Raw genomic sequence first — 22,488 nt, forward strand, 5'->3', positions numbered from 1 at the left:
GTCTGTGAACACACAGTCTACTTGCTTCCGGTTTTCAAAGGAATCAAGGCAAAAAGAAGTAAAATGGAGCAGATTAGTAATAGTTGACTTATTTTGGACGAAGCCATGTTGATTGTCGCAAATAATTGACTTGCAGTTAAAAGATAACATGCTACAGATAATGGACTCAAATAGTTTAGGAATAACAGAAAGTTTGGCAATGGGTCTGTAATTCGTGATTTCGTTCTTTGACCCTTTTTTGTGAATTGGACTTATAAAAGCATTTTTATTATAAGTATGAACAAGTTCATAGTTTTGAGTTAAGGATTTCACTTGAAATTCTCGATAAATAAGAACAATAAACACAACTCAGATACTGCAAATTGCAATTAATGTTAAAATTGTTTTGTTTTGTTTTTTTTTTTTTTCATTTTAATCATTAATTTTTTTTTAGTTTTAAAATAAATAACTATCCTTTTTTCAATATGTTTAAAGGGATCGTACACCAATAAAATTTGATAGTGTGCTTGGATCTGTTTCTTGAAATCATCAATACAAATTTTTTTTTTTAAGGAAATATAGGGATTTGTAAATAATCACGAAACCCTTTGTGAATTAAATGGAATGAGAACGAGTGCCAAAATTCTTCTAAAAGTGTTTGTTTTTAGGGAAATAAAACATACTGTAACTTAAAGTTATTTACTCTAAGCTAATTTTACTAAAATATCAAATATACGTGGGAGCAAATTGTGCATTTTATTTTGTTTTCATACAATAAATAATTATACATAAAAAGAAGATTTTAAATTACTAGCAAGTCGTTGAAAGCAATTCAATCGTGCATATTAATTATAATAGAAGCTGATCTTAACCTAAGTTTAAGATATTTATCTTTAATAAGAACATCGAATTCGTGAGTATCTATTCTATGTTATTTCCGTCATCTTTCACTGGAATATTAATTTTCAATAAATCAAATTATTCCGTTATTATTGTATGTTGATTTAAAGTAGGTACCGGTGAACGTTACAGGTGATCCCTGATGATCAAGATTTTAATGTTACTGAATTAGGAAGAAGACAGTATAAGAAAAAGTAGTTGCTTTGAAAAAAACTACGAGGTTTTTAAATGAAAATAAGCCTTCAAGACCTTCAACTTGAAGTGAAAGAAAGAAAACAACACGTATACGCCGTAGTGAACTTTACCTACCTTGGAACACTGCTTCTATGTATGACTAAATATAACATTTGTCTAATTGTAATTTTGAAAAAAATTAAATCGTTTTTTTGCATATTTTGAAGGTATAGGTATATGAGAATATTGTCCGAAAATTTCACATCTGCAATTAGTTTCGGAGAAATAAGAGAATTTGTGACGACTTTTTAACTTAGCTTACAGTTCCCAAAAATTTTAAACGCGTTTTTCTCGAAACGATGTTTTTAAAGTCGGTGAGCGAAATTTCTCCTAAACTGCCAGGTAATGAACGAAGGAATAATTTTTCTGACCATAATTCGCTTTTTTAAGCCACTTTAAAGTGTAAATTTTTTATATGTTAACTATTTAATAAAAATATCCTTAAATCGTTAACATCTAAATTAAAAAAAAAATAATTAAAAGAACCCACATTTTTGTATTAAAAAAAAATTCAAAATTTTCAAAGTTTTCAATGAAAACAGAGTTATGATTTTTTTTTTATTTCGTGTTGACCTATATTAATTTGAAAATGGCATAAAATAACATAAAATTATTATTTTGTTTTTAAATGGCTATACCGATTTTCAAAAAAAAAATATTTCTAAAAGCTTTTAACAAAGAAATTATATGGAATATGTACCTGCTTCGTTTTGTTGTAAAAATCATTGCAAACAGTTTTATAGTTACTTATATTTCTTATGAAATTAATCTTTGGTTAAGTTATTATAAGAAAAATAAGGCAAAATTCAAAAGTTAAAAAACTAATATTTTCCCAAATTATTTTTTCGAACAATGAGTGCCATAATTTTCATGAATTTGTTCATTAAATTTATTTTAACGAAAACTGAGCCGCTTTAGAGATACCTATACGATAAAATCCCAAATTAAAACACCATATTCCCACTTTCTGATTTTTTGACAAAAAAAAACCTAAAATTGCAGTAATATTAAAGTCAGAATATTATATCGAAATTATTGGACTAGTTTTCGAGAAAAATGCAACACCATGAAGGATATATTTAAAAAAAATATTAAAACTGGTCTCGATAATCACTAAACAGTCAGCCATTTCAAAAAAAGCAAAGTTGCATAGGAGAATTTTTTTTTAAATACGGCGAGGCATTTATGTATTTATTTTTTTTAAGAAGAAATATATTACCATTATTTAGGTAGTCTTTGGAGAATGAATAGTTCACAAGTAATACTAGTTTTTAAATTATTCATACATGAAAAGGCATAGAAATTCATACAATTTAATTTTTTCACTTACAGAATCGAAGTACATTATACATTCGAAACAAATTTTTAAAAACTCTTGTAATAATAAAATCTAAAAAAAAAAAAAAATAGTATGAAATTACCACAAAAATGTGAAAAATTAAAATATCTAAAAAAAAAAAATAGAGCAACCAGTGTGATTTTTAGGCTAAGTGATCCCAAATGCATTAGATTCGATAAGAAAATTTCTGGAAAATGTTAACAAACAGTTAAAATAAGCATAATTTTAAAATAAGTACGAAATTATCCTCAAAATGTGGAAAACTAAAAAATTTCAAAAAATAGAGAGAAAAATAGAAAAATGAATTTGATTTTTGCATTGAGTTTAATATACATTTTATGGAAAATTTTAATAAACGCTCAAAATAAGAAAAACTTGAAAATTTTAAAGTTATGCTATTTTCCAAACATGAAAAATTAAATATATCAAAAACTAGAGCTGCTAGAAAAAAACCAATTATATTTTTGAGCTTACTGAACTATAAAATTTGATAAAAATCTTTCTATAAAATTTAAAAAAGTTGAAAATTGTTAGCCAGTGTAATAGATATATACAATTATATTATTTTTAGAATATGTAGTTGAAAAAAAATATTCATATTATTGAAGGTTTTGAATGAACAAACACAACGTGTGTGTTATCACCAATTTCATAGAAAAGTGTTATAGCTTTGCTAAAGGGGCTAACACGATGATATTATTGTCAATAATACATATCGATAAAATTTGTTTAAAAAAAAGTACGTATACGCCATAGTGAACGAAAAAATAATTTTGTTTTCCGACATCGACATAATAAAGCATGACAACATGATAATATACAATGTTAAAAAAATCTGTATCTATTTTCGTGGAGCTATGCTGTTGAAAAAAAGATACAGATCAACTGAAAACCCTTAAATAGTTATATTTTTATATTGTGCATATATTTAGGAGTGCAAATTCATTCAAATGTCTTCCCCCGCCTTTCTCTTGTATAATTATATTGTAAGCAAATCACTCATATTAAACAAAATTCGTAACTGCCCTTTACATTTTTTAAACCTATTATTCTATAAAATTAGTTTCAATTTAACAATACACTCTCCCACTGTAAAAGCTTAACTGTTTTTCATCGTAGTTAATATGTTTTCCTCTATTTTTTTTTTTTTCAGATCGAAAATAAAAACAACAAGAATCACCGCAAAGCCGGTGCTACTGTTTTATTTAATTAGAAACAAATGAAAATGTCGAAAAAACACTTCTACATAGAAATGATGAAAAAAACAAAAACAATTACAATTACAATAATAACAACAACAACAATATCATCATCATCGACCGACGCGACGCCATCGGAGAAAAACATCAGAAAGAAGTTAAATAAAGGAAAAACAAATAATAAGTGTGTGTAATATTTTTTTATCGACGACAACGCTGCTGCCGAGGGCCGCCCCAACGACAAAAGCGACGACGAGATACTTTTGCGTGTGGTGCACGATTAAAATTAGAAAAAGAAGAAAAAAAAAATAAAACAAAAACAAAAAAAAAAGTATCTACAGGTTTGCTGATTTTTTTATTCGTAATTTTTTTTGGTTGATGATTCTACTTCGTTTGCCAATGTATCTCATAATAATCTTGCGGTCTAATAAGGCGAAACCAATGTGTTACTGAATACCGCTTTCAACGGTTTTTTATCAAAAATATTTAAAAAAAATGTCTCCCCCGTTACCAATTTGTGATAGAATTTGTTAATACGGAAAAGAAAACTACGAATTTAGGGGCGGAAAATATTGTTTTTAATTAAAAAAAAAAATAGAGAGAAAAAAAATTTAATCGTGATTAGTGCTGAATTTTACTCTCAAATTAGAAGTCCATGTAAATGAATCCTTTCCTTAATTTATTCAAAAAAGTGAAGTTCTAACTTATTAATTCCAAAAGTTATAAGAGAAAAAGGATACAAAAAATACCTACAGCATCCTTTTAACTCTTCGGAATGAGTATCCATGAAGTTTTAGTGTGCAAATTACGAAAATTTTAAAAATTCAAAATGGAAAATTTAGATCTCAGTGAGTTGGTGCGTTTGGTCGAGGATGTGGATGGCGGTGAAATTATGCGCTCCGAATTAGTTCGAGCTGCTGTTAACAAAAGTGCAGAAATGCAATGTCTGTTGCAGCAATCTGAAGAGAATAAGGATCCAAGTAGTGTGAGTATAAAATTTACCTTTAACTCTTTAAAATTCCTTAAAAAAATTTAAAAATTTTTATAATTTATTCATTTTATGGATGGAAAATGTTTTAAAATTTATTCAACCATTTGTGTAAATATAAGAAAAATAAAACTGCGAGTGTTGAAATGAGTTGTTATGGGTGTTTCTCATTTCTTTTGTTTATTTTTGTTTCTCTATTTATTTTGTGAATTTTTGATGCGAATGAAATTAAATAACATTTAAATAAGGTTGTGGTTTTATGGTAGGAAAAAAAAAACAAAAAAAAAAAAACAAGACTCATTTTAAAGTGAAGATAAAAATATTGGCATAAAAAGTCTTTTGACTTGAATTGAAAACTCTTTAATTACTTATTTATTTAACGTGTTGCTTTGGAATGGTATTTCAAATATTTATGTTAGGGAGATATTTGGGTAATTTATTAAAGTGAAGGTGTGTTTTTTTTTTAAGTCTTCTTGGTGATAAGCAACGAAATAATGTGAAACAGAAATGAATGACAGAACAAAATTGAAAAAAATAATATATTTTTTGAAATTTATTTTCAATAAAATAAAAGGCATTATCATTTCAGATATTAAATAAGCACAAGTTAGTCATGTTTAATGTTCTACCTAAAAGAAACTCTGCAAAATCTTGCAGCATGAAGAAGGCAACTACTTAAAACTTCTGTTTTGAAGTTATTTACTTCTTTTATTTTTTTTTTAATTTCATTTCTGACAATTTAGTATTGGTATTTTTAAAGTGTTTACATAAGTTAAAGATAAGGTATTTGTAACTTCTAACGCACGTATTTGAATAATGAGCTCACGTATCTTTTTTTAAAGGAAGCCCACTTCTGTCTGTTTTGATTGATTGATACATTGAAATTGATTTAATACTAACTTTTTAATAAACCTGAATTTTGAAATTTTAAGAATACTTAAGAAATCTTCTCTAGTTTTCAAGAGTTTTAAAGAAAGTTTGCAGTAGTTTCGCTGTCACCGAACCGAATACGAATTTTTTTTCTGCAGAAGTGTTTGAATTTTTCAAAATCACAATTTTGGATTAAGAAAATTCAAATTTTTAAAAATCAATTTCTTAAAAAGTTTAGAAGAATTTTCTTGAAATTTTGTTTTTGTGTTGTAATTTCTTTTATTAATTTCTTCAGAACGGCAAAGTTTATAAAAAAAAAAAGTTGTTGAGGAACGGCTCAGTTTAATTTTATTTTTTTTTTTTTCAAAATACTTTTTTTTTGTATTAATTCTTGCCAATTTCGGTTAATTATTTGAAGATCTGAATTTTGACAACTTTAAGTCTGAGATTACATCACGAAGAAATCAGTTAAAAAATAATCTGTGCGTATACACCATAGTTCACACAATACACTATTTTTTAAAATTTTTTTTTAAGATCAAGTAGATAGTAAAAATTTCACTTTGACAATTAAAATATCAATGTTGACAAGATTTTACGTTTTAGTTTATTATAATGAAACCTATTTCTTTCCTTTTCATTTTTATTATTTTTATTATTTTAAGAATTTTCTTTCTTTTTTCAAAACATTACTGAAAGGGAATATTCTTTACAAAATAATGATAATATTATTTTTTCTATTATAGGTGGTATAATTGTTTTGTTATTTTCTCCCAAACTATGTGAAGTAAAATCTTAGTGCCGATCAAATTTTCTCAGTAAATCATACATTTTACTTCGAAAAAAAACAAAAAGCGCCTTTAAATTAGTACACATTAAGAATTTTTTCTTTAATATTTTTCAACAATTTGGAATGAGAAATTGATATGAAAAAATGATAATAAAATATCACAAAAAAATTCCAAAATGTGACACTTAAATATCATCCTGATATTAAAAATATTATTTTAACATTTTAAAAAAACACATTTTATAGAGCATTTTTGGCTGATATTTAAAAAATGTTAATTTGATATTTAAAAAATGTTAAACTGGTATTGGTTTTTTTTCGGTGTATACATCTAAATTTCACTGGTTCATATTTTTGACAGAGTTAAAAGGGTTTCTTCTTTGGCCTTGGAGCCTGAACAAGATAGTTCTACATTTTGCAATATAATGTTTTTAATATATAATCAAAACTCATAGTTTTATTGCACAGTTCGAGCTCACTTTAGACATTTATGAACCAGATTTTTTGGAAAACAAGAATAATATTTTACTGTTACGAAGCATCGAAATAGAAAGAAAGGTAGGCCTAAAAACTCCTGGTACAAGAAAATGCAAAACCACCAGCATTCAGTTGGCCTTAGAAATGGAACAATACAAAACCGGGAGGCTTGCCGCCGATTTCTGAGGTCAACATGGCGAACCCCACAGGCGGATCACTAGTGTGAAGCAGTTACGTGGGATAGTTATGATCCCCTCGACATCGAGATCATAACAGCGCCGAGAAAAAGGAAGAAGAAGAACGAAGCATCACAAAATTCACTTCATTAGCAACTGGTCTCAAAGGTCTCTTTTACGCATAAAAAATACTTTTCACATTTCTATGCCGAATTGTAATACCTAAATAATCAATATAGGTAGGACTTTCGAAACTCAACTAATTACTTTCAATCTTTATTATGTATCTTAGTTAAAATACTGTTAGAAAATTAGTTTGATTAACATAATAATTAAACTAATTACAGTTTTACTTACCATTAAGTATAAGTATTGTATTCATTAAAAATAAAATGGACGACCAGGGTTGCACAAAGTTTTTTTTATGGTTAAAGATTTTAATAATGTCAAATATTTTTAAGCAAATAATAATAAATCCTAATCTTTTAATACATTTTAATAAAATCGTAAAAAAATATCAAATTTGGTTATAAAATTACAAAAAAACCATCTTTTAAATGTTGTTAACCTCATAAAGAAGTATGCCTTTTAATTTCTTGTAAAACAACGAATTTTTTTTTTCAAATCGTTAGAGTGGATTTTTCTTATTAAATTATTTTTATAAATACAGAATTTCTAACAATTCCAAAAACATCATCGTACGCCATTTTCAGGAAATTGTTTTTCAAAATTTCAAAAAAAAATCATTGACTCGTTTTCAAAAAGTTAATTTTTTAAATAAATATGTAAGCTTTTTTAAATCAAAAAATATATTTTATTAATTTGAGTAAATTTTATTATTATTTATTATAATTTATAATATTAGTAGGTACAGATGATAAGCAAATGCTTCTGTATAAATTTTCATTGAAATATGTTAAGTATTTACGAAAAAGTCAGAAATGGAGAAAACGGATCTGTCAGAGAACATTTTTTTATATTTCTGTACTTTTAAAAGTGTTGCAAATTGTTTTTAATTTTTATTTTAAAACAAGCACCTTTAATGCAACAGTTTTGTACACTTTTTAATGAATGGAGACAATTCATTGAATCAATGATTTTTTATTCAATTTTGACTTAGCACTGAGTAAATTAATAATAAAATAATTTCTTTATTTTAACTAGCTATGCCATGATCTAAAAACCAGTTATGTACATACATCTGAATGATAATTGTTTTAATTGTTAAAATAAAAAAGCAAGTACGTTCAACCCAATTGAGCATTTACTTTTTAATAAACATGCTAAAAAAACGTAGGATTGTAAAAAATGATAACAAATCCACTTTTTTAAAGGGAAGTAATAATTTATAATCACCTGATGCTTTTTTCGTGTTTTGTAAAGCTAGTTCTCATAGAGTAACTACTATTACATACAAAATTGTAAAATATCACTGAGTTATAATAATATAGTTTTTTAGTTCGAGAATATGGCTAAACTTAGTTGCATATGCAACTAAATGACATTAAATCAATAAAATAATTATTACTTAAGATTATGAAGTACAATAAATACAAAAAATTAATTGATATTTTGCATAAGTACCTACCTACCTATTTAAAAAAAAAAATTGAAGCTTATTGCTTATTCTTACAGGAAATTAAGTTCCATTAGAAAATATATAATTTTCGATTCCTGAAGGTAACTTTGGAAACGAAAAACATTACGATACGAAGAACCGCTATTAAAATTCATTCTCCCATATTCTGTTCGTTATTGCAAATTCAATGGACTCCAGATTTTGAAAAGGGCAAAAGTCTGAAAACATATCAATAAACTCGAAATTTGAATCATCTCAAGTTTCGAAAAAAAATGGTGTTAATAGAGTAATCACCCTCAAGTTATCTCCTTATCTTATCACTTGTGACTTCTTTTATAATTCTGTCATTTCTTATCTTAAAATGTTATAAATTAAAGGCTCAAATGATAATTATATTGTTGTTTTTGTGTTTTTTGAATACGAAAAGGCAAAAAACAAAATAAATAAATAAATTTGGATACAAAAAAACATTAACACGCCCTATCTTCTTTCATACGCCATGCCTCTTCGCATTTATCATAATTTTTTTTTTTAACATCATTTGATTTGAATATTGTCCTTGAATTTCTATTTTTATATTATATTTGCTAAATTTTACAATTTTAACACGAATTTTTAAGCATTTTGGAAGATTAAATAAAATTTAAACAAAATGAGTGAAGCTTCTGAATTTTTTATATTCGTTTTGGTTGAAAAAAAAAAAACAAAAACTTGATTTTAATTTTAATTCATAAATTCAAATCACATAAATGTCAAATTTGTTAAACTTTTTAGGCACATGCATAAAATATCAATAAAAATTAAAAGAAAATAAATAATTAATTTTAAGCACTTTGTTTGTAATTAAAAAACTATAAAATAAATTTTTTTTTTGTTGCTAAATTATTTACGGTATTCATAGTAAACAGAAATTTTGACTATTTATTAGAAATTTGTATACAAGTTTAAAAAGAAGTTGAATAGTTAATGATGAATTAATTCTAATCTTAGATTAAATATTTAATCTCCTTTAACACAAGTTTTATTCAAAAATAAAAATAAAAATAAAAATGATTTAATGAATAGAAAAATTTGAAATTGAATGAAATTTGTTATATTCTTAACTACACCTAGTTTAGACTTTAGAGCACTTTTGTTGTACACAAGTGGAAACACTTAAACACGTGAAAGCCTGCTCCATTGCCAAATGGAGCACTCTGATAGCCAATTGCTTTATTCAAAACCCGCATTGATCAATTAAATTCAAAACAACATGTACGTACGTATGTTATCATGACTTAGAATTTATGTATTTGGAATTGTTGCATTTTCTAAATCAACAATAAAGCAATATAAAATTGCTTACTGCAAAGAAATTATTTAATATTTTCCTTTATTAATACAGTTTTTTCTCATAGAGTAACCCATTTAAGATGCTTCGCTCTTTTTTTTATAATTTATTCTAATTACAATATTGGCAGAGAATTTGCAATTTTCCGCTTCCGGTTGTAATCAAATTAATATTTTTTTTTGCAAAAATTGTTTCAAATCAGGGTGTTCTGCTATGGTTTCATATTTTCCATTACTACCATGTTAATATGAATGAACGGCACCGAAAAGAGTACACGATGATGGAAAATTGCTTGAATATAAATTTATTTCGTCGTCTATAAGACATTGACGGATTGACAAACGCAAAAAGTTGAGGGCTTAATTTGGAACTCAAATTCATTCAAAAAGTTTTTTAGATGGTTGGAAATTGTGTTGAATAAAAAAGTGGTATTCAACTCATAATACATTTCGGTGCCTTTAATTAAGCCGAATAAAACAACGCCCAATTTTAAAATTGAACCTTACGAAAACCGGTGTTCGACATTCGGTGTATTACACTTTTTCAATGCGAAAACGATTCTAAATCCCTAAAAAACATACTTTAAGCCTTTAGAAGATATTCATATGGTTCTGGTTAAAATTCTTTTAAAAAAATTCTCCTTCAAAATTTGTGTTTTTAAAAAATTGCTTTCAAAATTTTGTTTTTTTTTTTTATAATTCTGTTCTTCAAAACTCCAAACAAAATCAAAAGAAGTTTGGAAAAAAAAACGTTTTTAATTTTTTTTCGGAATTTTCTAAAATTATTTTCTGAATTTATGTAAGTACAACAGAATACCAAAATTTTGTTTGTATCTTTCTTGTTCCTGGTTAAAACTTGCTGCTTATTTGATTACTTACTTACTGTATTAATTTTTTTTAATATTAATTTTTATTTGGTAAATTAATAAATTTAAAAATATTAAGATTATTGATTGATTTATTTGTTTAGTCTAGGTCTTTAAACAAGTCAGAAAATTCCAAATATTTTTTAAATTTTTTTTTTTTTTTTCATTTTTGTATGCAACTTGCCGTTTTGGATTAAGTTTTTCCCTCTATAACTCAGAAGTATTATCCTATTATGCTGAATTATGATAGATATGTGAAAAATTAAACTGACGAACGTCTATGTTTTTTGTTCTTAAGCACAATTTTTTCATCTTTTCATCTTTCATCTTTCTTAATACCTATCTAATATAAAGGCAAAATAATCAATTTTTTATGAAAATAAACAGGGAAGATGTCAGCAATTCAGCGGTTTACTAGGTACTTTGGCACTTTTTGAACCTTTTTAAAAAATGTTTGAATTTTTTTCATTGAATATGAACTTTTGTACCTAACTCAAAGGTTCAACATCTTTTTTACATCAATTTAGCTAATTTTTAAGCTTATAAACAGTTTCGAAAATGAATGATTCTATAAACGCTTATTCTGCCGCCATTTTGGAACCACCATTTTGAGTTGGACGTTTTTTCATATTTCTTATACTAATATGCTTCAGTGTACTAAATTTCATGATCTTTCGCCATGAAATGGCAATGGAAATGATTACGCCTAAAAGCACTAAAGGCACCACTGTGTGGGAAAGAGAATGATAAATAGTCAAAGAGTTCTTGACCGAAAGACTGTCACTGATTCTGTCAACATTATTTTTACTTCTTATTTGGTAAAAATAATAATTTACGAAATAGTTTTAGCCCAGTCATTTTAGTCATTTTTAAGCCCAATCTGCGGAAAAATTCCTACTAGGGTAACTTCGGGCATTATGGCGCACCAGGCATTATGGCGCACCTCTCAACTACCATACTTCCAATACTCGCATTTAAATAAAACCAATGCACAAACTTTGGCCTTCGTCGAACACTAGCCTTGTGACGATCGCAGGTCAGTGCTATTATTTTTGTGCCAAACAAAAAAGAAAACAAAAAAAATATACCAGTTCTGGGTTCCAATATAATATCGCTTTGTTTTTGTTTGTGTGTATCTCGGTAAGTATACAGTGCACGTGTTTGTTGTAAAGAGTGAAACGCAGAGTACAGTTTTGGTTTGGTTATATCACTTGTTATATTTTAACTGAAGTAAGAATTGTGTTTAGTTTTTGGAGTTTTGTGAATATGTGTATATTTTGCAATATGGCGCAGATGTAATAAGGGCATTATGGCGCTATATTATACCCGACTGCGCCATAATGCCCTTATGTAAAACTAATTTCAAAAGTAACTCTGCATTTTTTTAAATTTGAAAATAACCTCAATTAAACGTTAATTTTATGAAACCTATTTACAATTATATTTCAGAAATGCTGAATATACGGAAAAAAAGTAAAGGGTTCTGAAGTAAATGGGGTTCGCCATATTGCCCGTACATAGGGCAATATGGTTTTTTTTGGACTATTTTTTAATTAATTTATTTTTTGTTAAAAAGCTTGAATTTTTATTCTTAAATAATTTTTTTATGTTACGTTTTTATGAAATTTAATTAAAAAAAATGATTGAAGTAAAAATTGTAGTCCGTAGTAAAGTTATTTGAGTTTGTGCTTAGGTATGCCATAATGCCCTAATTTACCCTATGCTGAATTTTGGTATACGGCTTAATGACGTCTTTTTTATGAAGATGTGAAAAATCGACATAGATATCGTGTCCGCGTTAAGAGTTATAGGGGTCAAAAGGTCACGAAAAGTTTTTCGCAAATACCTCACGACCTATTGATCGGAGGTCATCAAGGGTTATATAAAAAAAGAACACACATTTTAAACATGGTTCAATTTTAGTTTTGAGCTTGTTATCAATTTTCCAAACATGAATTCCATAGAAAATGTCGTTTGGAGCTTCTCAAGAGTAAAGCTGCTGAAAAAGCTTAATGGTAATTTAAGGTTTATACCAAGCTCAAAACTAAAATTGAACCATGTTTAAAAAGTGTGTTCTTTATAATGAAGGCACTTATTGTACAAAAAAGGGAAACATACAACATTTCCAAAAAACGTTGTTCCCCCTTTTTCATAATATTTTTTATCCCAATGTGTACATTTTTATTTTTTTTAGTCAATTCGTATTTACATAATAAGATAAGTTAATAAAACTAAAAAAATTTCAGCTACTTCGATAAAAACCTCAAAAATCGAGCAAAATAAACCAAAAATATGTACTTTTTCGTATGTGAGTGCAATCTAGTCACCTTCTCTGCGCTTCACTCATGAAACCGTTCATTTCACAGAAAATGTGTTAAGCATATATTGTAGATAATTTTACGACCATCAATTTTTATATAACCGCTTATGACCTCCGATCAATAGATCGCGAGATATTTGCGAAAAACTTTTCGTGACCTTTTGACCCCTATAACTCTTAACGCAGACACGATATCAATGTCGATTTTTCACATCTTCCTAACAAAGCCGTCATTAAGCTGTATACCAAAATTCAGCCAAGTAGGAATTTTTCCGCAGATAAAACCTAAAATTACTGGACTATTTATAAAAAAGAAAAAATATCGTAAAAATATGATTTTTGACGTTTTTCGACAAAATTTGAAACGCATACACTGAGGGAAAAAATAAATTGAAGTTGAAACGTCGTTGTTTCAAAGATGAACTACTTTGGTTTATGTGACTTTAAGATACGAAACCATCAAAAATTAACCTTTCTTCCACGTTGATTTTAAAATGTTCATCTTCAATGCAAAATCATTCCAAATAATAGTTAAATCAATGTGTTTTTCAGTGATTTTACGTCGTTTTATGGTGGCTTTTTCCTCAGTGTACGCGACCGGAAGTCCCTAACCAATTTGAACCAAATTTTTTTTTTCTACTTAATATTTAGCTCATAGAAAGTTTTCTGAAGCTATTATATTCAAAAAATAAGATGTTAGGGTGGTCGAATTGTTTTTTGTAAAAATATCCTTTTTTTTAATTTTTTTCAAACTTCAGAGCCGATGCGCGACCGCAAGATGTCTCTTAAGTTAGCAGAGCAAGGTCAGCAGAACATATGTTTTGTTATTGGATCTTTTAGTGCTTATTAAGTGCTAATTAAGTGCCCCAAAATTAAATTAAGTGCTCCACTACTTTTGGAGAAAATTAATGTTCTGCTAACTTGATTTAAAGTTAGGAGAGCAATTACCAGAAAATGCCCTAAACTGCTCGTAGAAAAATCGGGTTTGGTATAATATTTAGGTGCTAATTAAGTGCTCTACGAATCCCAAAAAAAAAAAATTTTTTTCCAAAAATAATTTTTTTTCTGTGATTTTCGAAAAAAATTTTTTTTTTTTTCAAACTCTCTTAAATAATTAAGTGCTTAACTAATATAAGTTAAGTACCCCATTTTCCGAAGAATTTTCCGAGATTTTCCATTAAAAAAAAATATTTTCATTTTCCATACAAATTCATGTTCTGCTAACTTGAATTTTGATTTTTTCAAAAAATTCCACTTTTTTCGACAAAATTCGAATTGAATAATTAAGTGCTCGACTAATTTGAATTAAGTGCTCCATTTTCCGAAGAATTTTTCGAGATTAAAAAAAAAAAAAAAATTGTCATTTTCCATACAAATTCGTGTTCTGCTAACTTAAATTTTGATTTTCTCAAAAAATAAATTTTTTTTTGACAAAATTCAAATGGAGTAATTAAGTGCTCGACTAATTTGAATTAAGTACCCCATTTTCCGAAGAATTTTCCGAGATTTTTCATTAAAAAAAAAATATTTGCATTTTCCATACAAATTCGTGTTCTGCTAACTTGAATTTTGATTTTCTCAAAAAATTCCACTTTTTTCGACAAAATTCGAATTGAATAATTAAGTGCTCGACTAATTTGAATTAAGTACCCCATTTTCCGATGAATTTTCCGAGATTTTCCATTAAAAAAAAAAACATTTTAATTATTCATACAAATTCGTGTTCTGCTAACTTGAATTTTGAATTTCTCAAAAAATAAATTTTTTTTTGACAAAATCAAAATTCAAGTTAGCAGAACACGAATTTGTATGGAAAATGAAAATATTTTTTTTTTAATGGAAAATCTCGGAAAATTCTTCGGAAAATGGGGTACTTAATTCAAATTAGTCGAGCACTTAATAACTCCATTTGAATTTTGTAAAAAAAAAATTTATTTTTTGAGAAAATCAAAATTCAAGTTAGCAGAACACGAATTTGTATGAAAAATTAAAATATTTTTTTTAATGAAAAATCTCGGAAAATTCTTCGGAAAATGGGGTACTTAATTTAAATTAGTCGAGCACTTAATTACTCCATTTGAATTTTGTCAAAAAAAAATTTATTTTTTGAGAAAATCAAAATTCAAGTTAGCAGAACACGAATTTGTATGGAAAATGCAAATATTTTTTTTTAATGAAAAATCTCGGAAAATTCTTCGGAAAATGGGGTACTTAATTCAAATTAGTCGAGCACTTAATAACTCCATTTGAATTTTGTAAAAAAAAAATTTATTTTTTGAGAAAATCAAAATTCAAGTTAGCAGAACACGAATTTGTATGAAAAATTAAAATATTTTTTTTAATGAAAAATCTCGGAAAATTCTTCGGAAAATGGGGTACTTAATTTAAATTAGTCGAGCACTTAATTACTCCATTTGAATTTTTTCAAAAAAAAATTTATTTTTTGAGAAAATCAAAATTCAAGTTAGCAGAACACGAATTTGTATGGAAAATGCAAATATTTTTTTTTAATGAAAAATCTCGGAAAATTCTTCGGAAAATGGGGTACTTAATTCAAATTAGTCGAGCACTTAATAACTCCATTTGAATTTTGTAAAAAAAAAATTTATTTTTTGAGAAAATCAAAATTCAAGTTAGCAGAACACGAATTTGTATGAAAAATTAAAATATTTTTTTTAATGAAAAATCTCGGAAAATTCTTCGGAAAATGGGGTACTTAATTCAAATTAGTCGAGCACTTAATTACTCCATTTGAATTTTGTCAAAAAAAAATTTATTTTTTTAGAAGATCAAAATTCAAGTTAGCAGAACACGAATTTGTATGAAAAATTAAAATATTTTTTTTTAATGAAAAATCTCGGAAAATTCTTCGGAAAATGGAGCACTTAATTCAAATTCGTCGAGCACTTAATTATTCAATTCGAATTTTGTCGAAAAAAGTGGAATTTTTTGAAAAAATCAAAATTCAAGTTAGCAGAACATGAATTTGTATGGAAAATGAAAATATTTTTTTTTAATGAAAAATCTCGGAAAATTCTTCGGAAAATGGGGTACTTAACTTATATTAGTTAAGCACTTAATTATTTGAGAGAGTTTGAAAAAAAAAAATTTTTTTTCGAAAATCACAGAAAAAAAAATTATTTTTGGAAAAAAAATTTTTTTTGGAAATTTTTTTTGGGATTCGTAGAGCACTTAATTAGCACCTAAATATTATACCAAACCCGATTTTTCTACGAGCAGTTTAGGGCATTTTCGGGTAATTGCTCTGCTAACTTTAAATCAAGTTAGCAGAACATTAATTTTCTCCAAAACACAGTGAGCCTGAACAAGTTTAAGGTTGACCTAAAATGACGACAAAAACTAAAGATGAGGATTTGTTCCTGAAGGCCTCAGCAATAACAATCCGTTTTTACCAAAATCGGATTAGCTTCCTTTTTCGAGATACCCCCCTTAAACGTGTTTTTTTCGAGAAAAATTCATATCAACGCAAGGCTCGAGTACGATAACTTAGGCGCCGAGAATTGAAAACGGTTTTTAGTAGAGGTATTCAATACAATCATTTTTGGTTTGGGAGGGAGGGTCTATGCCCCCCCCCTTTAGACGGGAGGGGCAGTTTTCTAAAAAATCAAACAAAAAATTATTAAAAAACAATGGCAACACTTACAGTTATGAATGATACCTTTTTCAAAAGCTAGAATTGTACACTTAATTATAGTTTCTAAACCAAGTTATTTTAAACAGTTATTTTCGAAATAATCGATTCCAAAGTCAACAATTGTGAAAAAGAAGTTTAAAAAAATACATTTATCTTATTTTTATTTTCTTGACTATTTTGCTTTGCCATTATCAAAAATCAAAAATTAAAAAGTACTGTGCTTAATCTACTTCGATTCCATGAATTTATTTTATTTCCATTTAAAATTGGATCTTAAAAATAAAATTTCTTAGTACCAGTGTGGTACCAGAACGCTCATTAGTGAGCCTGATAAAAAATGTAGTTTTCCTATTTTTCAATTATCTCAAAAACTAAAAGGCATAGTAACATATGGTTTTCAGTATTTGATAAGGAATTTATTGAGGTAGTTAACTTTATCAATTTATCCTGTAATGAAACCCAAAGTCTTGACAAAAATAGTATTCAATGTATTTTTTTAAACTTCTTTTTCACAATTGTTGACTTTGGAATCGATTATTTCGAAAATAACTGTTTAAAATAACTTGGTTTAGAAACTATAATTAAGTGTACAATTCTAGCTTTTGAAAAAGGTATCATTCATAACTGTAAGTGTTGCCATTGTTTTTTTAATAATTTTTTGTTTGATTTTTTAGAAAACTGCCCCTCCCGCCTAAAGGGGGGGACATAGACCCTCCCTCCCAAAACCAAAAATGATTGTATTGAATACCTCTACTAAAAACCGTTTTCAATTCTCGGCGCCTAAGTTATCGTACTCGAGCCTTGCGTTGATATGAATTTTTCTCGAAAAAAACACGTTTACGGGGGGTATCTCCAAAAAGGAAGCTAATCCGATTTTGGTAAGAACGGATTATAATTGCTGAGGCCTTCAGGAACAAAGCCTCATCTTTAGTTTTTGTCGTCATTTTAGGTCAACCTTAAACTTGTTCAGGCTCACTGTGAAAAGTAGTGGAGCACTTAATTTAATTTTGGGGCACTTAATTAGCACTTAATAAGCACTAAAAGATCCAATAACAAAACATATGTTCTGCTGACCTTGCTCTGCTAACTTGAGAGACATGACCGCAAGATATGAGCCGATTTTGATTATTTTTTAAACACTTCTAAGTCTTCACAATTTGCAACTTTTTCAACCTATTACGATTTGAAATTCGAAAAAAAAAACAAAAATTTCGGCCCAATTTACTATGTAAGCCATAGTAACTCCGTCCCTGTCCAACATCCATATTACATACACATGCGGGTATTTTGTTTGGCGCAGAATTTAGTTTTCTTTGGAAATATTATGATTTATATTTTCAACTCTACACAATCTACTTACGTATATTTACATTCTATAATATAATACAGTTATGTTCCTTCCTGTTGTATGTGGTATCGTATATAAAATGCCTGTGGGACTTTCATTATTATACTAGGTAGTTTACTGTAAATTTTCATTTATTATGCATTTTCAATCAAAGTGTAATATTGATTGCGACCACACACACACAAACACTGACAGACAGGGGGTGGAAAATCCCAAATTGACAGAAAAGCAAACATGCTTTTCATCCAACAAAATGAAACCTTAGCTAATTTTAGCGCCAGTTAAGTAGGGAACGATACGTCGATGTCCTGAATACATGCACCTCGCAGTTTTTTGGTAAACCTTGGTATTTAAGCTATCGATAAGGGTTTAGTATGTTGTATAATATAATGATGATGATGAGAATACTATCCAGAGGAATGTTTTTAGCTTCCAATAGAATATAGAAGGTTGGCCACTAAAAACTAATTTGATCATTTTTATATCTCTTTAGAATGGAATTTGTTGAAAGCAAAATAGGTATTTTGTTTTATTTTTTTATGATGTAGGTATGCTAAAATGGAAATATATCTGTCACATTTAAAAATATGATTATTTAATGTCTGTTTTTGCAATTTGCAAATTCTAATTGCATTAAAATGACAATCAACTGTTTGGTTTCTGATTAATGTCATAGTTGGGGGAGGAATAAAATAATAAATTTATCTAATTTTGAAAACAACGAAATCCTCTTTGAAATTGAATGCATGTCAAGTTTATATAATGACACTTTTTCCCTAGGTTATACCACATTTTATGTTCTTTTAATACAAAAAACCGTGTATTATAATGATTTGAAATATTGCATACTTGTTGATGTTATTAATATGTGAGTATTTTGTATCTATTATTTAAAATGTACCAAACCAAACGCACTTAAGCATGTGGCATAACATAAATACAGCCTTAGGAGTAGCTGACATTTGTGTGTGTACCTTGTACCAGTTCAGCTAATTAGCTTATGAAAATTTGTTAGCGTGGAAACACAGATAAACGCCTGAAGACTGACAAAATGGTTTAAATTTGCATTAGTATTGTATTAGGATGGAATGGAAAATGTCACAACTTGTTTTATGCATCAAAGGGATATGATTACTGAATAAATCCATTAGTTACAGAGCGGATAAGTCTGTTGGGCGATATAAGAGTGACTTTATATTTGGCAAATCAACAATTTATGTTTGTTGTTAACCTTTAAGCCATTATCGCTATCTAATAGACTTAACGACTGCAAAGTTAGAGTAAATGAATTTGATGATATAAATTAAAATTTTAACATTTTCGGAAACAAAATAACCAAGAACTTTTCTAATTTATAGAATCTTTTGAAAAAAAAAAAAAAAACATAAATACCTATTCAATTTCCTTGAACTACTTTTGACTTAAAACGAGTTGGGGAGTCAAAAAAGTCAATCTCTTAAAAAGTATTCAATAGAATATAATTCTTGTGAACATTTTACTGTAAGCTAAATCAAATAAGGCTTCCTGTATTAAAACCCAATTTTTTTTGGCAAAAATTAAAATGTTATTTGATTATTTGGGAATAAGAATAGTCTTTGGCAAGCTAAACGATCTTGTATATTGTAGCTTGCAGACAAATTGCAGACAATTGAAGAAATTCATGATTGAAAAGAAAGCACTGAGCTTTCAAATATAAAAAGAATCAACAAAATCGGTTCACCCAGTCGAGACTTCTGAGGTAACGAACATAAAAAAAAAATACAGATGAATTGAGAACCTCCTTATTTTTTGGAACTCGGTTTAAAAGAATATTCTTTTTGAAAATTGATACAAAATTTCAAATTATTCATTACTTAATGCAAAACTAATCTATTTCCCATAAGCCTGTCGATAAAAGAAGGAAAGCGTGAAACTTTATCAGAATTTATTTCGTGATTATCACAAAATAATTTATTGAGTTATCTATATTTCGCATAACTTTATCTTTTTTCGAATTTTGTCTTACTTAAAAAAAAACACATTTATTGCTCTCAAAAACTAAATAGCAGAAACAAAATAAACAAGATTATAAGGACAAAAAATAAAATGCACAGCTCTGGGTCGCACCAACTTGCTTGCTCTAATTGTAAAAATTACTGCAAAACTTAAAGCTTATTTTAAAATTCATAAGAGAATATTTTTTTTTAATTTTACAAGAAATTTATAAAGAACTTAATAGTGAGGCGGCTTAGCATTAAAAAAGAGTTCAATCGTGCACTTTGTGATAAAAGCATGAAATTAACATCGTTGGTAGTACTCAATTTAAGAGTTATTTTGAGATATTGGGCCACCTTGTATTCCATTCGGAAGGGTAGATACAAGACTTTTTCTGTGTTGCAATTGATTTGTTGCATATCGTAGTATAGGCAATGAAATATTGTATTAATATGATACATGATTTATAGGTATTTTCTAACGCCCGATCGAATAAAATCAATACCAAAATGTCTCGACCATCATGTAAAAAGTTATTGGACTCTTTATGAATTGTCTTTTACTCAAAGAGCAAGAGTCAAAATATTATCAAGTACTCCCTGAAAAAAAGTGGTAGGTTGATAAAATTTCGTGTGGACGTTTCATATACCATAGAAAAAAATAATAAAATATGTTCATCAAAAAATTTCAGGTCAAAGGGTGTTTTTTTTTAGCGAGAAAGAACACTTTTGAAATGGTACCATTGCAGCACATGGAAAATTTTTGCATTTTTTTGAACACCATATATATTTTATACATCGTATGAGAATCAAAAATAATCAAAAAATGAATTATATTTACCATGAAATGTTGAATTTTCATGCAAAACTTAAATAGCTAGCTTTTATTTTTTATTAAATTTTCATACAAATTAATATTTTGAAGGAGTGAGGTGCAAAAGTAAAAGTATGAAAAATAATTGTGCAGTTTGTGATAAAAGGATCAAATTAATAGGATTGTTAGTAGGTACAATATGTAACCCTCATTTTAAGATATTGGGTCTTTTAATATTTATTTTTCATACTTTTACTTTTGCACCTTACTCCTTCAAAACATTAATTTGTATGAAAATTCAATAAAAAATAAAAGCAAGCTATTTAAGTTTTGCATGAAAATTCAACATTTCATGGTAAATATAATTCATTTTTTGATTATTTTTGATTCTCATACGATGTATAAAATATATATGCGGTTCAAAAAAATTCATAAATTTTCCATGTGTTGCAATGGTACCATTTCAAAAGTGTTCTTTCTCGCTAAAAAAAAAACACCTTTTGACCTGAAATTTTTTGATGGACATATTTTATTATATTTTTCTATGGTATTAGAAAAGTCCACACTAAATTTTATCAACCTACCATTTTTTTCAAGGAGTACTTGGTAATATTCTGAATCTTGCTGTTTGAGTAAAAGACAATTTATAAAAAGTGCAATAACTTTTTACATGACGGTCCAGGCATATTGATATTGGTTTTATTCGATCGGGCGTTAAAAATTACCTCGAAATCATGTATTATATTAATAAAAAGGTTTCATCAGCTATACTATGATATGCAACAATACGGGTGCAACACAGAAAATCTCTTGTATCTACGCTCCTGGATGGAATACAAAGTGGCCCAATATCTCAAAATAACTCTAATATTGAGTATTACCCATGATATAAATTTCATGCTTTTATCACAAACTGCACGATTTAGATGCTAAGCCGCCTCACTATAAGAAAATATAAAATTTACTTCTAAAAATTTGCAAAAACATCTCTTAAAGTGGTTTTAACCTCCAAGCGTACACCATAAATTTTTGTGCATAACAAAGAATTAATTTTTTTTTTGAAAATCGTCGTTAAAAGAAATCCGATTTAAAAACATGATTTTTCTGAATATAATTCATTCAAAAATATTTTTTTATATAATAATTGGATTTTTCTTGTCAAAGAACATGTTTTTTTTTTTTGTTAATCAAAATCGTAAGACCCGACTGAAATACTGTTTTCTTAATGAGGTTCAACATATGGAGGTTTTTCTGCTAAAACGGACCAAGCCAAAAAAAGAAAAATATCCAAATCTAGTGCCAAAATCTGCGCAAGGTTTGACTCTACTAAAGTCTTTAATTAGTTTGATCCAAAAGTGTTTCGATTCAAATTGTCATTTTTTGGAAAAAAAGAGTGTGTGTACACATGTACACGCGACTGAAGTTATACTTCTCATTCAGTATATGTAAATGAATTTCATTTGATATTTTTAATTTCTATTATTAAATTAATTAATCCACACATCGTTTTTTTACATTTCTATCAAGTGAACAATAAATTAATTCTTTCATCCTCCTTGCGTCTATGTAGTTTTCAATTTATTCTGTGAAAGGAGAATGGTAATTTTGGCCCTGAGACCAATAACGATGAGTCATATGTCATTGGGAAGGTA

At 27.5% G+C, this 22,488-nt stretch overlaps 1 protein-coding gene across 6 annotated transcripts in view; it reads left to right on the top strand.

Annotated features, from left to right (window-relative positions):
* Positions 1-22,488, top strand: part of LOC129914590 (diuretic hormone receptor) — a 93,062-nt gene that overhangs the window by 38,185 nt on the left and 32,389 nt on the right. For all 6 annotated transcript variants that reach the window (XR_008772209.1, XM_055993913.1, XM_055993922.1 and 3 more), the window contains exon 2: positions 3,606-4,636. Coding sequence is in view for 5 of the 6 variants with exons in the window: in XM_055993913.1 (XP_055849888.1) it covers positions 4,481-4,636 (156 nt within the window). In the remaining variant the exon portion in view is untranslated. The remainder of the gene's footprint in view (positions 1-3,605; positions 4,637-22,488) is intronic.

This window comes from Episyrphus balteatus, chromosome 1 (genome assembly GCF_945859705.1).
Source record: "Episyrphus balteatus chromosome 1, idEpiBalt1.1, whole genome shotgun sequence".
Classification (NCBI taxonomy): domain Eukaryota; kingdom Metazoa; phylum Arthropoda; class Insecta; order Diptera; family Syrphidae; genus Episyrphus; species Episyrphus balteatus.